The 14,648-nt window shown below is 47.3% G+C and overlaps 1 protein-coding gene across 1 annotated transcript; it reads left to right on the top strand.

The window, feature by feature from the left end:
* The first annotated feature begins 1,054 nt into the window (after positions 1-1,054).
* Positions 1,055-5,260, top strand: FZD1 (frizzled class receptor 1). Its single transcript, XM_015853491.3, has one exon. It carries the CDS (start codon positions 1,434-1,436, stop codon positions 3,210-3,212), a length of 1,779 nt encoding a protein of 592 aa, XP_015708977.2. The 5' UTR covers positions 1,055-1,433; the 3' UTR covers positions 3,213-5,260.
* The last annotated feature ends 9,388 nt before the right edge of the window (positions 5,261-14,648 follow it).

Below are 14,648 nucleotides of genomic sequence, written 5' to 3'. Positions count from 1 at the left end.
TAAATCCCCCATCCAGCCACCACCATTTTTCTGGTTACACATTTTGGAAGAACAAACAGAACTGCCACTCTGCACTCCAGACACACGGGAAGAAATGGCCACTGCTGGCAACTACTGTGTGCCCATGGCAGAACACTTCCTAATCAGGATATAGCAAATAGGGTAAAAGCCCGACCTGAAGTACTTTAAGGCAGCATTCACCTTAAATTAAACTCGAATAGCTGTCCATTGGGCAAGTGGAGCAAGGGTGATGGCAAAGCCATATTATCATGATTTGTATTTCAGGCTACTGCTGTACAGGTTTTAGACAGAGGACGTACATCGACATCGAATAGCGAGACACTTGCGATGCCTCTGGCTGCTCCCACACCTCCCTGCACAGCTCAGAGCAGCTATCACCATCTCAGCCTTCATACTACCGCCTCTCCTCCAAAGTTGTCCCAGCGATCGTTCCGTCCCGACACAACTCCCGCAAAGATGCCCCGCTATTGTTTCCCGTCCCCACTTTCCTTCACCCCCTGCAAACATAGTCCTGGCAGCCCGACAGCAGCACGGCCCGGGTCCCGTGTCCCCCTCCCCACAGCACCGCGCCCGTCTCCATTTGGCAAATATCGATTTCCCCTCCCGAGCTCCCGCTGGGCTTTCACGGAGCCGGAATTAGCGCAGCTGCCCGTCCTGGGAGGGGGACGCCGAGGGGAACCGGCAGTGCCCCATCTCCGTACAGCACAGGGGGGACCCGGGCCGCGGCGCCGCCGGAGGGGGGCGGCCGCCCGCTGAGGGCAGCGCGTGGTGCGCGGGGCCGGGGCTTTGTGTGAGGCTTCGTCCTTTGTCCCGCCCGATGGAAGCGGCGACCGCGGGACCGCGCTGCCTGCTGAGGCGGCCTGAGGAGGAGGAGGAGGGGGACGGGGGGTCCCCCGGGGCAGCCTCCCCCCCCTCCTCCGGCGGCACAAGAGGCGCTCGCCCCCCCCCGGGCCCCTCCGTCCCGCCCCCCGTCCCATCGCGTCCCGTCCCGCCCCCGCGCCGCCCCCGCCGCCTTTGTGCGGCCCCGCTCCCGCCTGCGCCCGCCCCCGGCTGAGGCGTTGGGAGACGGTCCCTTACGCAGGAAAGTTCGGCGTCGGTTTCAAGGCTCCTCCCTCCCGGTGAAAGGCAGACTGCGGGGCGCCTGGAAACCGGTCGGAGGGAGCGCGGCGCGGCGCGGCGAGGCGAGGGGCGCGGGCTCGAGGGGCCGGCACAAATGGTCAGGCGGCGGCGGCGGCGGAGGAGGCGGCGGCGGTAGTCGGAGCGCGGCGGGAGGGAGCTGCCTCCGGAGCGGCGGCCGGGGCCGCCCCGTCACTGCGCCCCGCTCCCTTCATGAGTCGCAACTTCGGGCCGGGAGGAGCAGCGGCGGCGGCGCGGCGGCGGGAGCCCGGCCGGGCGGGCGGCACCGACTGAGCATGGCCGAGCGGCGCGGGACGGCGGGCGGCGGCTCCGGGGAAGTTGGCGGCGGGCGGCGGGCGGGCGGAGAGCGGGGCCCGCGGCGGCCGCCGGCGCTGCCGCTGTTACTGCTGCTGTGGGCGGCGGCGCTGCCGGCCGGGGGGCAGCCCGCGGCGCAGCCCGCGGCGCTCAGCGAGCGGGGCATCTCCATCCCGGACCACGGCTACTGCCAGCCCATCTCCATCCCGCTGTGCACAGACATCGCCTACAACCAGACCATCATGCCCAACCTGCTGGGCCACACCAACCAGGAGGACGCGGGGCTGGAGGTGCACCAGTTCTACCCGCTGGTGAAGGTGCAGTGCTCGGCCGAGCTCAAGTTCTTCCTGTGCTCCATGTACGCCCCGGTGTGCACCGTGCTGGAGCAGGCCCTGCCGCCCTGCCGCTCTCTTTGCGAGCGCGCCCGGCAGGGCTGCGAGGCCCTCATGAACAAGTTCGGCTTCCAGTGGCCCGACACGCTGCGCTGCGAGAAGTTCCCGGTGCACGGGGCCGGCGAGCTGTGCGTGGGGCAGAACGCCTCCGAGCGCGGCACCCCCACGCCCGCGCTGCGCCCCGAGAGCTGGACCAGCAACCCCCAGCGCGGGGGCGGCGCGGGGGGCTCGGGGCCGGGCGAGGCCCGAGGGCGCTTCTCTTGCCCGCGGGCGCTGAAGGTGCCCTCGTACCTGAACTACCGCTTCCTGGGCGAGAAGGACTGCGGGGCGCCCTGCGAGCCCGGCCGCCTCTACGGGCTCATGTACTTCGGGCCCGAGGAGCTGCGCTTCTCCCGCACCTGGATCGGCATCTGGTCGGTGCTCTGCTGCGCCTCCACGCTCTTCACCGTCCTCACCTACTTGGTGGACATGAAGCGCTTCAGCTACCCCGAGCGGCCCATCATCTTCCTCTCGGGCTGCTACACTGCCGTGGCCGTGGCCTATATCGCCGGCTTCCTGCTGGAGGAGAGGGTGGTCTGCAACGAGCGCTTTGCCGAGGACGGCTCACGGACCGTGGCACAGGGCACGAAGCGGGAGGGCTGCACCATCCTCTTCATGATGCTCTACTTCTTCGGCATGGCCAGCTCCATCTGGTGGGTCATCCTCTCCCTCACCTGGTTCCTGGCGGCCGGCATGAAGTGGGGCCACGAGGCCATTGAGGCCAACTCCCAGTACTTCCACCTGGCCGCCTGGGCTGTGCCAGCCATCAAGACCATCACCATCCTGGCCTTGGGGCAGGTGGACGGAGATGTGCTCAGCGGAGTCTGCTTTGTGGGCATCAACAACGTGGACGCTTTGCGGGGCTTTGTGCTGGCCCCTCTGTTCGTCTACCTGTTCATCGGCACCTCCTTCCTGCTGGCCGGCTTCGTGTCCCTCTTCAGGATCAGGACCATCATGAAGCACGATGGCACCAAGACAGAGAAGCTGGAGAAGCTGATGGTGAGGATAGGGATCTTTAGCGTCCTCTACACGGTACCGGCCACCATCGTCATTGCCTGCTATTTTTACGAGCAAGCTTTTAGGGAACAGTGGGAAAGGAGCTGGGTCACGCAGAGCTGTAAGAGCTATGCCATCCCCTGCCCCAATAACCACAGCAGCCATCACCCACCCATGAGCCCAGACTTCACTGTCTTCATGATCAAGTATCTCATGACCTTAATTGTGGGCATCACCTCGGGCTTCTGGATCTGGTCAGGGAAAACACTCAACTCCTGGCGGAAGTTCTACACCAGGCTCACCAACAGCAAACAGGGCGAGACCACCGTGTGAGCCCACGGCCGGGCTGGAAAACAGTGCGGACTGCTGGTGTTCCTGCAGAGGAAGTCAGGTGGGGAACTCTGTGCTTGGGACAGACTTGGGGGTTTTTGTTCTCCCTCTCCTCTCTCTTGCAGTTTCCCATAGGAACTGAACATACTGTGAGGCTGGAAGAGAGAGATGTAAATAGCTTCTGTAAGATTTTGTAAGTATATTTGTATTTAAATTACAAAAACAAAAAAACAACTCACTTTTTTTTAATTATTTAGGACATTTTTAACCCATTTGCAGATTTTACTGCCTTGCCACCACTTTTTGTTATTTTTTTTAACTTTAAAAAAAGGCATTGGGATTTTATTTTGTAAGGCAGGATGGGAAAAATTTCCGGCAAAAGAAACCAAACCAGCCCCCTTCCCTCTCCCTCACGCAGGTTTTGCAGTGGCTTTGCTCAGAGTTTCAGGAGCAGCAGAGCCTGGGCTGGGGCGGTTGCCCAGTGCCGGCGTGGAGCAGCTCCAGCCAACCTTGGCCTGGGTACCGCTCCCTGCCTGCCTGAGGACTATGGGGGTGGCAGGGTGGGGAGGAGTGCACTGCCTCACAGCCTCCTGCCCCATACCATGTGGGGACAGCATGTCCGGGAGGGCCACCCAGCCATTTATGTGGCCTGGCACTGCTGTTGGACCACGCTTTGGCACGCCCCAACCCTCCCAGGACAAGTTTTGTCCATGGGGCCCAATTTTCTGGGAGGTGACAAACAATAGCCTGTCCTGCTCGAAGGTCTATTCGTCCTTTATTTGCAAAGGGAGAGTATTACCACAGTGTCCTGTATTAGGGACTGGCTGCTGGCTGTCCTTTCTCCTTGTTAAATTGATTGAAATGCACCACATAGTTGAAGAAGGAGTTGGCTGTTCTGTTGCGCTTCGGCCAGGAGTTGAGGTCAATCACTGTCTGCACTTGTAGCATGTCTGATGGCTTTGGAGGTGAATGGGGACACAGGTATACCAAATTTCCTTTATATATCTATATATTTTAGCCACCCTGGTGAACTTCTGAGCTGTAAAGCCGGGAGGTGCCCACTCTGCGTTCTCCCTCAGAAATGAAATGTTGCTCTTGTCATTGACAAAGTGCAGAGTTTTTGGAGAAAAAGATAAAGGCCACCTGCAAATCCAGACCCAGGAGTCAGTTGCAGCTTCCTCTGTCCTCATGGGGCAGCTCGTGTGCGTTGGCGTTGTTCTCCCCATAAGGAAAACATTGAGGGAGAACTACCTGGAACGCCTTGCTGCCTGCTGGTGCTCATTGGGGTTAACTGCGGGCTCTGCGCAAACAGGATCAGGAAATATGAGCTCAGTAAAAAGAGCTTCATCGGAATAAAATGCAGCGTTCAGATTTTTTTTTCTTTTAATTAAATCCATAAGCTGGCTCCTCAGTTTGGAAGCGTTTGAGCCGTTGCCGTTCCCCTGAATTTTAATTCATTGACATTTAATTCATTACACATTCTGAGGGTGTGATGATTTTTGCCGGTAGTAAAAACAAAGGGAAAACAGAAAATGAGAACGTCTGAGCGCTCTGGTGGGGTGTTAGACCTTAAAGACCTTGTGCTGGCTTTTCTTTTTTCCTTTTATTATTTTTTTTCCTCCACTATGGTAATAACATGGCACACTACGAAGATCTGATGCCATGTGTGCAGTGTATCTACTCCCTTGTATGCTCCTGGGAATGTGCTGCTTCTTGCAAAAATACAATACAATAAAATAAAAAGGTTTAAAAATGAAATGTAACTTTCAACGGATGCGTTTGAATATTTAGTCCTCTGTATGAGAAACAGCAGAATGCTTCTCTCCTGATTGTATTGTTTTAAACTTTTTATATTACAAATGCCTGTATTTAGGTTCATAAGCATTATCTATGGCTACCATACCCTGAAATGCAAAATTATTTGAATTTGGTATGCATTTATTTCTGTTCATTATCACGAGATCATCTATATTTATAGAGGAATAGAAATTTATATATATTAAATACCATATTTTTAATTTCTCTGAAATAAATTGAGGTTTTGTACAAAACTATCTTGTCCTTTCACGTATTCCTCTGTGTAAGTCAGATGCTGTGTGAAAGCAGTGTGTATGCTACAAGATGTGTGGGATTACTTTTTTCTTTTCTTGTGTTGAGTTCACAGTAACAAGCTGGAATTCAATGCAGGAATTCATTGTGCGTTTTGGTTTTTATCTCTGGGCCGGTCTAGATTAATCCTTCAAAAGAAGTAATGTAAACTGTTCAAGATCTCTGACAGGGTATGGTTGGTGGTGTGAAATCCAAGAAGAGATCTGCTATATGGCAGGAGAAGAAAGAAGCTCACCAGTTCTTTTATTTTTTTTTCCCCTTAAAGAAAAGGGTTCTCTCAACTTAGCCTTTCTTCTCTCTTTCCTATTAAAATAAAAAGATTTTCTCACTGCTCCGAGTGAAACTCAGATTATGTTGCAATATTGTCAGAATATTTTAATGAGTAAAATAGTTTTGTTTTCCCGAAGCATTCAGTTAATCCAGAGTTAAAGGGTGTCTTCGTGGAAATATTCCAGCTTTACAAAAACTGCGCGCATTCTTAAACCTTTAAACACACCATTTTTTTGTGTGTGTCTCAGTATTCACCGTTCCAAGTGCCGTTCTGTGTGCGTGGTTTTCTTAGGAAAGAGTGCCTAATTATGGGGATCTGATTTCCGCTGCTGTAACCCTGTACAGCGTCTCATTCTGCAGAGTGAGAGAAAGGTGGGAATAATTTGAGGCGCATTTACTTTGTTGGTTTTTTTTTTTTTTTTGTGGTGCGTAAACAGCCATAGAGAAATAAGGGAAGCTTCAAACCTCCTGTAATGACGTGAGATGAGAGGATGGAGGTTTGTTCCCTCATTTGTAATTTGTTTCAAATAACTTTACTTTTTTGCTTCCTCAGATATTTTCCCCATTTTTCCCCAGTATTTTCTTTTTTTCTTCTATAGAATTTTAGCATTAAAAGTTGTACCGGTCAGCATTCAGCTGATGACCTGGGCTGCGAGCCATTCCGTTTCATTTGCAATGGAATTCTTTTTGGGCAGTGTATAATTACATTTGAGCCATTTTGACTGATCTGTCTTCTTGCAGCTGAATGCGTGTGATTTATTTATGCATGAGAGAACGCGTTTGATTGTGATAGAAACTTTGTATTTATGGCAGGGAGGGATGGAGGACCAATTTAAAAACAAAATACTTTGGAAAGTTCAGTAATAGAATTGTTTCCTTATGAAGTAAAACATTAATCTTTGCAGTTTGTGCTTTGCAACAAATATGGGATCTCTCCAGTTCTTAGATTTTTTTTTTTCCATATATTGCCAAGCTGATTTCCACGTTCAGTCTTGGTTGTTTCAATAAACACACTCAGGAGCACAGTACAGTCATTGAAATGACTCGCCTTGTTTAGAAGAGCAAACCTCTGCCTTTTTGTTTGCTAATTTTTGTGAACTTTCACATTGCAGTAATTTGAAAGGTCACAGCCATTACTGAACACTCTGGTGCTATCTGTGTGACTTCCCTCGTTTCTTACGCTTTTATTTCTCAACGTGTCAAATATCGTTCTATTGGAGACTTTCTACTCATATAATATAAAGGTGTCTTCTGCACAGGTATAGCGTGGTGATCACTGATACTTTTACCTTGCTCCTTAAACAAAATCTGTCCGCTGCCCTGGGGAATTCAGAGAGGATTCTTTACAGCACCATCTGTGTAATTGATGTACTGTGTTTTCCAGAGACAGCATCCCTGTCTAAAAAGAAGCAGTGTTGCCCAGTTCCTCTCCTCCCTGACAAGATGAATAATGTAAGAACAAAAGCTGCGGTATAGCAAAGTATCCTAGGTTTAGAAGTACTTGTTAAGGCATTCCTTAGTCGACAACTTTGCTGTCTCTCACAGGGTGTATTTATAGCCTGAAATGAAGGGGCACTGGGAATTACCAAGTTACTCAAACCATTCCGCTGAAGAGGGCTGTAGCCTGGAGAACTGGGGATGCTGATTTACTGTTCATCCTTCAGTAACAGTAATGCTCTTTAATGTAGTGGCAAATTTGTGGTATTGGAATGAAATTATATGCTGTTTCCATAACAAATCCTATTGGTAAGGGGAAGGATTTCTGGTTAGTTCATAACGTAATGCCCCAAATTTCTAGTCCATGCATATACTTTAAAAAGTGTTGCTTTTTTTTTTGTTTGCTTGTTTGGGTTTTTTTTGCTTTTTTGTTTGTTTGTTTTTCCCCCCTTCCCCTGATCAAATGGAAAAGCTGAAGTCTACATGGTCTGAACTCTGCCCTGTGGATGGTGCCCACCTTTCTACTGCCATCTCAGTGATTTCTGTTGGGTGCAAGTGTGTTACAGATGGTGTAATTTGTTTAAGTGGACAGTAGTTGGAAACTTGGTATAATTCAAAAGGGTGATCATTAGATATGAAATGAGGCTGCCATAAATGCACAAGATGAGTACTTCTGAAAATGGGCCACAGACTAGTAGTACCTCATCGGTCTCTTGTCCCCCTAGTCAAAAGAGGCAACTTGTAGAACAACCCCATGATCCATTTGAAAGGTGTGCACGCAACAGCTGAGCAGGGAAATATGTCAAGATCTTGGTGTGACATATGTAATTATTGGTGGTACTGTCTGCAAAAGGGTTGCATTTGTGTGACGACTCCTCCATCCCAGTACTGCATGGCATCACAAAAAGCTTCAGCTAGCAGAATTTCTTCTGACAGTTGAAGAGGTGAGAAAAGGTCAAACTGCTTACCTTTATAAGCAAGGAAACTGAGGTAAGGCTCTGTTTTCATCACTAATTGACCCTATAGTGCTCAAACACTGGAATTGCATTATAGAAGTTTGCATTGATAGTCCTTCAGGATTCTGTAGCAATACTGTGTAAAATCAGCTTTAAACATCCTAAATATCAAATAATTCCCTCCCTTTTTTCATTATTAGATTTGTATTAATCACTGTTTGCACTTGTTGAACTGGAGCATCATTGTTCTGCATGGTTTGCAGATGTAGAGCAAATAGATCATATGGATTCTGAACGTAAAGACTGATTAAAAATGCGAGTCCTTCTGTTGTGTGTTCCCATTAGAAGCGAGGGTCACTCTCCGTTCCACAGCTGTGGGGGTTTCTCATGCTCTTGCCCTTGTAGCTCTCACACATACTTGCATCTGTAGCTCATAGGTTGTGTTGGAAGGCTTTGGCAATGATTCACACTCACGAAGAGAAAGGGAACTTTGTTTTTCTTGCTTTAGGTTGAACCCCTTGTACAGAAGTGCTGCCACAGAAGGGCTTTGTTCTGAGTTCCTGATCATTTTTGAAACAGTATCATAATTTTAAGAATGGGGTGGAGTTGAGCTTAGGAAACAAGGCATGGTGACTTTGAGGCTGAGGTTTTGCTTTCCCTTTTCAGTTTTTATAAGTCTCCAAACACTTTAAACCTGAAATAGCTGTGTAAGAACAAACTAAGCGCCCCAGTTTTGGGTCCTGGACATATCACAAGCATTTGAGCCCCCATGCTGATTTGAGAGTAGCTCAGTAACTGTGTTAAAACAGATTAGATAACACTAACTAGGCCCTTTAAGAAACATGAAAGGCATTTTGTTAATCATTTTAGGTCAGTAATAACTCCTATATGAACACAGAATCAAGTAGAAAATATTGGGAGAGTATTTGTGAATCAGCAGAATAGGTCATAATAAGCAATATATAAGTGCAAGTGCTACAGTTTGCAGATAAAAGCAATGACACTTTGGCAGTTTAGTTGTAGTCAACACTTCAAACAATTTATATATTTTTAAGGAAGCATCCTGATTTTGTAGGCCTTGACAACTGTGCTTCAGATCTCAAGTTGTGTTTAGTCTAAACTTCCAGCGTAACCACATCAGAGAGCCTTCCATGCATGAGGTCTTGCCCTTGTTTGCATTCAAATCAGCAAAATTACGTTGCTTATCTTGAGGTTGAATAAATAGCCTCTAGCCTTCCAGTCAGATGACTCTCAGTGAAGACCCATAATTAGCCACAGATGTCACTTGAAATGTTGCAGACAGAGGAGACCCTGCAAACCTTGTCTTCTCCAAGTATTCCAAGGCTCTCTCCCCAGGTTCATAGTGCTGGCTGTGGTGTGTCTGCATTTAGGTGGAACTTCACACTAACCATAAAGCTACAATGTAAACATGGTGCATTGGGAAGGGTGTATCTGCCACTGTGACAGATATTCCTGATGGGCTATCGTAGAAATAACTTCACCAGATTTATAACTGAAGAGATAGACATTTATCTGCAATTAGCTGTCTTTTAGACTGTTTCGTTATTAATGGTCTGCAATGTCTAGGAAGGTGTAATTGTAGGCTAACATATAAGGCTAACATATAAGGTTCAGTAGTATATCACATTAAATGAAGTCTGCTCATGTTCATTTGTTCATATCAGCAGAATCCCTCTGAATGGAGGAGTGTTTTTGACTAGTTCTAGTACAACCCTTAAAAATATTAACTACTTACTGCAACACAATTTAAAAAGTCGTTTATCGTGTGATAAAGATTATAAGAAAAAAAACAGAATTGTTCTGTATCCCCAAGCTGGGATGGGTTTATGTTGTTTTGTTTCATATTTGATCCGTATCAGATTTTACATTACTGTGATGACTCAGTGTTGGTCTCATTGCTGTTAAGAGACTAACAGTATGACTCATCAATGCCGTATGACTTGTTGTGTTGTCTTCCTTACATTAATTACTATTGTGTTATCACTGGTGACTAGTTTGACCTCCACTACCATGCCTAGATTACTACAGAAGTGAAGGATGGAGCTGGTAGCCACAGGAGATTGCAGTCTGTTTCTGAAAGACGAGAGCGTGTCAGTCTTCCCTGGCAGTTTCCCCACCACTGATTCAGTGCCTGCAGCTTCATCCTGGACACTTGAGTTCCCACCCTCCCAGGTTCCCACCCTCCCTCAGAGGTAACATTTGCTTCTTCTGTGAACTCCATGGGTGTCCTACTGGCAGAAGCACTATAGGGGGTGTGCTGAATTGGCTCATTTTCCTGGCTTACCAGGTTATGTGTTGGATTTTGTTTTGTTTTTCCCCCACCTACCTAGGGCGGAGGCTATCCTGGCTGCCCTCAATCCCTGCAGTTGACAGAGGAAGTTACCGGCAGCATGTGCCATTAAAGCATCCCTAGCCAGTTTTGTGTGGATCCCATTCTGCTGCTTGCTCGCCTATGCCATCTCTGTGACTTTAGTAGGAGCTACATTGCTCTTGCAGTTGTCAGAACACAAGTCATTCAGATACCAGTTTATTTTTGAGGTCTGACCACGCAACATTCATCACAGAGTCTTTGCTGGCCAAAGAACCAAATGGCCCTGAAGCGATTCTACAGCTTCTTTGTTTGAGACTTTTTACTCTTAAATACAAGAACAGATGTTATCCAAACATAGCTGATCTTGAGTTAGCACTGAAAGTATAGCATGAGCAAATAAGGATTTTCCACTTGTTCAGATGTTACTGTGCATTATGATAAATTGGCTCTGTATAAAATTGAGAAGAAAAGGGTACAATCACACCTTCATGATTACCTTCAGGGAAATTAAAACCTCAAAATATCCAGGCAGGTTTCTAAAAATATTTTTATATATAAGGAAGGGAGGAAAGGAAGGGAGGAAAGGAAGGGAGGAAGGAAGGAAAAAAGGAAGGGAAGGAAAGGAAGGAAGGAAGGGAAGAAAAGGAAGGAAGGAAGGAAGGAAGGAAGGAAGGAAGGAAGGAAGGAAGGAAGGAAGGAAGGAAGGAAGGAAGGAAGGAAGGAAGGAAGGAAGGAAGGAAGGAAGGAAGGAAGGAAGGAAGGAAGGAAGGAAGGAAGGAAGGAAGGAAGGAAGGAAGGAAGGAAGGAAGGAAGGAAGGAAGGAAGGAAGGAAGGAAGGAAGGAAGGAAAGGAAGGAAGGAAGGGAAGAAAAGGAAGGAAGGAAGGAAGGAAGGAAGGAAGGAAGGAAGGAAGGAAGGAAGGAAGGAAGGAAGGAAGGAAGGAAGGAAGGAAGGAAGGAAGGAAGGAAGGAAGGAAGGAAGGAAGGAAGGAAGGAAGGAAGGAAGGAAGGAAGGAAGGAAGGAAGGAAGGAAGGAAGGAAGGAAGGAAGGAAGGAAGGAAGGAAGGAAGGAAGGAAGGAAGGAAGGAAGGAAGGAAAAAAGTTTACTGTAATTCTTGTTGACTTTTCAGTACTTATTTGTCGATGGCAGTAAAAGTAAAAAATCTTCACTTCAATGTGGCTGCAGGTGGTGGTGGGTTGGGAGCTCCTTCTAGATGTCAACTGCAGGCTTTCCTTCTGCCTTCTGTGAGCAGAGACAGGAATTAGTCACTTCTTAACATGAAGCCCTAAGCTAAAACATTATTTACTTCTTAATTTAAAAAAAAAATAAGTTCAGAGGGAAATTAAATTTTGCAATGTGCTAAAGAGATTAGTGTTTTGTAGGACTGGGTACATTAATGTTAGTGAAACTGTTAGAAACAAATTGTGCCCAGCTGTAAAGGTGAAGAAATTGAATCTCTCCCATTCCAGTGAAGAGCCGCAACCGGCATTGCTGTAACATGATGTCTGAGTGCCATCTTTGCTTCCTGACACAAAGGCAAAGGTTAGCAGTTCCTGAGTGGCAACGCATAAGAGCCCTAAGCCCAGAAGCACCAACATGTAAAGAATGCTGTAACGAGTGCTTCTAGTCCTGTAACTCTTGGCATCGTGCTGGGGCTCCTGTCCCCCACTGCTGAGGATATGGGGAGAAAGAGATAGAAATGGGGGCTGGGAAGGCAGGAGGCTGTGTTGTGTGAGCAAGGAGAGGCCAAGGAGGCAGAAGAGAAGGGCAGCAGGAGATATCTTCTGCATTGGCAAGATTTGAGATGAATTGGAAACTGCGGCCCCTGCCAAAGGTAGCTGAAGGGTCACTACAACTGATGTGGAAAGGAAATGGCTCACCAGAGCTTGCAGAAACCACTGAGAATTCTCCATCAGTGTGTTCCAGAGCCAGGGAAGGTAGAAACTGAGACACAACTTCTGCTTGGGTGTTTCTGAAGACTAGACAAAATCCTTCTGACACAAAGCAGCCTCCTGCACCCTCCCCGCTGCTCTCTTGGCTGCTTATGGGTGCCCAGCCTGCCTGACAGCATGGCCCAGGGCAGCAGGCAGGCACTGCACCAGGGCAGGCATGGGCCCAGCTGTGGCTGCGGGTGGTGGTGGGTTGGGAGTTCCTTCTAGATGGCAACCACAGGCTTTCCTTCAGCTTTCCTTGGATCCTGTTTTCTACTCCGAGATTAAAAATCTTCCCTCAGGGGAGAATGAAAAGGAAATTGTGTGGTAGGCTTTGCTATGTTTCCAGCTGACTTTTTCCATACAAGTGGGCATGTGGGCCCAGTGCTTCTAAAGATATCTTTACAGTAAGGGTAAAATCCTCACCCTGCTAAGGCAACAGCAAGTTTCCTGTTGCCCCTGGTAGGGTCGTAATTTATTCTTGGGTTCAAGATGCATTAACAAGTGCTTTGAGATCACGAGGATAGAAAAAATGTAATGTAAAAATTAAAGATTTCTCATTCCAAAGATGTTCATAATGCTTCGCTCCTTTCATTTTTTCTGATCCTCTACATAAAGGCATTTTCCAGGGGCAGATAATAATGTTTGACTCTTCAGAACCTTTTTCCTCTATTTTATCATAAAAAGGAGATTAAGATTAGTTTCCCAAGAATGACCAGTTACAAAACACTTGTTTTGACTTGGGAGTCTTTTTAGAAAAGTTGTTGTACCTCTTTAAAATGGGGCTACTTTTACTTCTATGCAAGCCAAGAATGTGAAGGTAAAGCAGGTATTTCTTCAATCATTTTATTTTTCCAGTTCTTTGTAAAAGTTTCATTTTCTATTTTCTCAATGCTGTTTTTTCTTGCAGTGGCTCTGGAAATTTCTGTGCAATAGCTATTCTTCATAGGTGATGGAGGCATGTATACCATCTATGGAGGCAGCCTGGAGAGCAGGCACTGGCAAACAACATAACTTGTGGAATTAACACTTCACGTTGACACCCATTAAAAATATTCAGAGATTGACTCAGCCTGCCCATATTGCACAAATAACATGCTTGGCTCTGAGTGATTCAAGATCTTATCTGCTCTCAATGCGAGTTCAGTGTGGAGGGCCTGATCCTCTTCTCATTAACCTCCAAAGGAGTTTGCTGCTCACTTCAAAGAGAATTACATCAGCAGCATTTGCAGTGAAGCACACGCAGTTCCTGTAGCTTTTCCCTTTCTTCTTTCTTTGTTTTTTTCTTTATTACTGTAATTGTTATTATTACTATATTCCAAACTACTGGGAAAAAAACAAACAAACAAACAAAAGAAGGGCTGGAAAGCGGCAGAAACAAATTTGTTGTACGAAGGCTCTGTTTATTTGGAGTTCTTAAGTGCAAATTGAGAGTAGAAAGCAGGAATATCTGGGATCATCAAGGTTTTGGCTATATCTGTGGAGGAACACCCTCCATTCACATTACCCTCATGCCAGTACCTTGCACAGTCCATAGTATTCTTTGGACACTGCACAGCTACTCACTAAGGTCTTAAAAGCTGCTAAAACCTGGAGCTGAGCAGTTAGGTTTTGCTGCTGTTAATATATCCATGTAAACAACACTGCCCGCAGTGGTCACTGCAAACAGCTCTCTAAACCCCAGGGAAGTTAGCAGCATTCCTTTTGTGTTTTCACTGTGCATAGCTTTTGAAAGGGAGGAGGCATGTATGGAGGAAGGATAGGTTAGTGCAACCGTTGGGGATTTTGTTTGTTTTTCTGTTTCTTCCAGGCTGTCAGATTAAACAACAGAATGAATTCAGCAGTATTTTGCCTTTCTACTTTTATTGTTTTGTAGAAGAAAAGCCTTGTGACTCTACAAATACCAGTTCCTGTGGGGAAAGGGGGCAGCAAGCACATCTCTCAGCCAATCTCTATACTTCATGTATAGAGATTTTAAAACCCCACTTTGTGCTGGAAGAGTGCGGCTGCCTCATGAAATGCATCACCCACCGTTGTGTCAGAAGCAACAACAAGTCTGTCCCTGCTTGCAGAAGAACTTGCAGAGGTGGAAGAAACTCCTGGCCTCTATATTCTCCTTTCTCTGACCTCCAGGAAACCTGCCTTCGTTCAGATGCTGATCTTTGCTGTGTTTGTCCAGGGGGAAGTCACACAAGGTGCTGCTTCCTGGCACCAAACGGCAGTGAAATGGTGACAAACTTCAGTACTTATTCCCACCATCTGCCAACTCAAACCTAGAGAGTCTTGTTTAAAAGGTCTTGTATTCCCATTTCCTGTTGTCTGAAGCCTGCTTACGTGGTTTAAAACCTACTAATTCACCCATTGCGGGGGATGCTCTGTGCTGTCCTGAGGGAATGAACATGAAC

Source organism: Coturnix japonica, chromosome 2 (assembly GCF_054131305.1).
Source record: "Coturnix japonica strain WE chromosome 2, WE-NBRP24, whole genome shotgun sequence".
In the NCBI taxonomy this organism is placed as follows: Eukaryota; Metazoa; Chordata; class Aves; order Galliformes; family Phasianidae; genus Coturnix; species Coturnix japonica.
This window is presented reverse-complemented; position numbering and strand designations above follow the sequence as displayed.

Coding starts and splice junctions, on each gene's coding strand:
- FZD1 (XM_015853491.3), top strand. CDS start 1,434: ATGGCCGAGCGGCGCGGGACGGCGGGCGGCGGCTCCGGGGAAGTTGGC.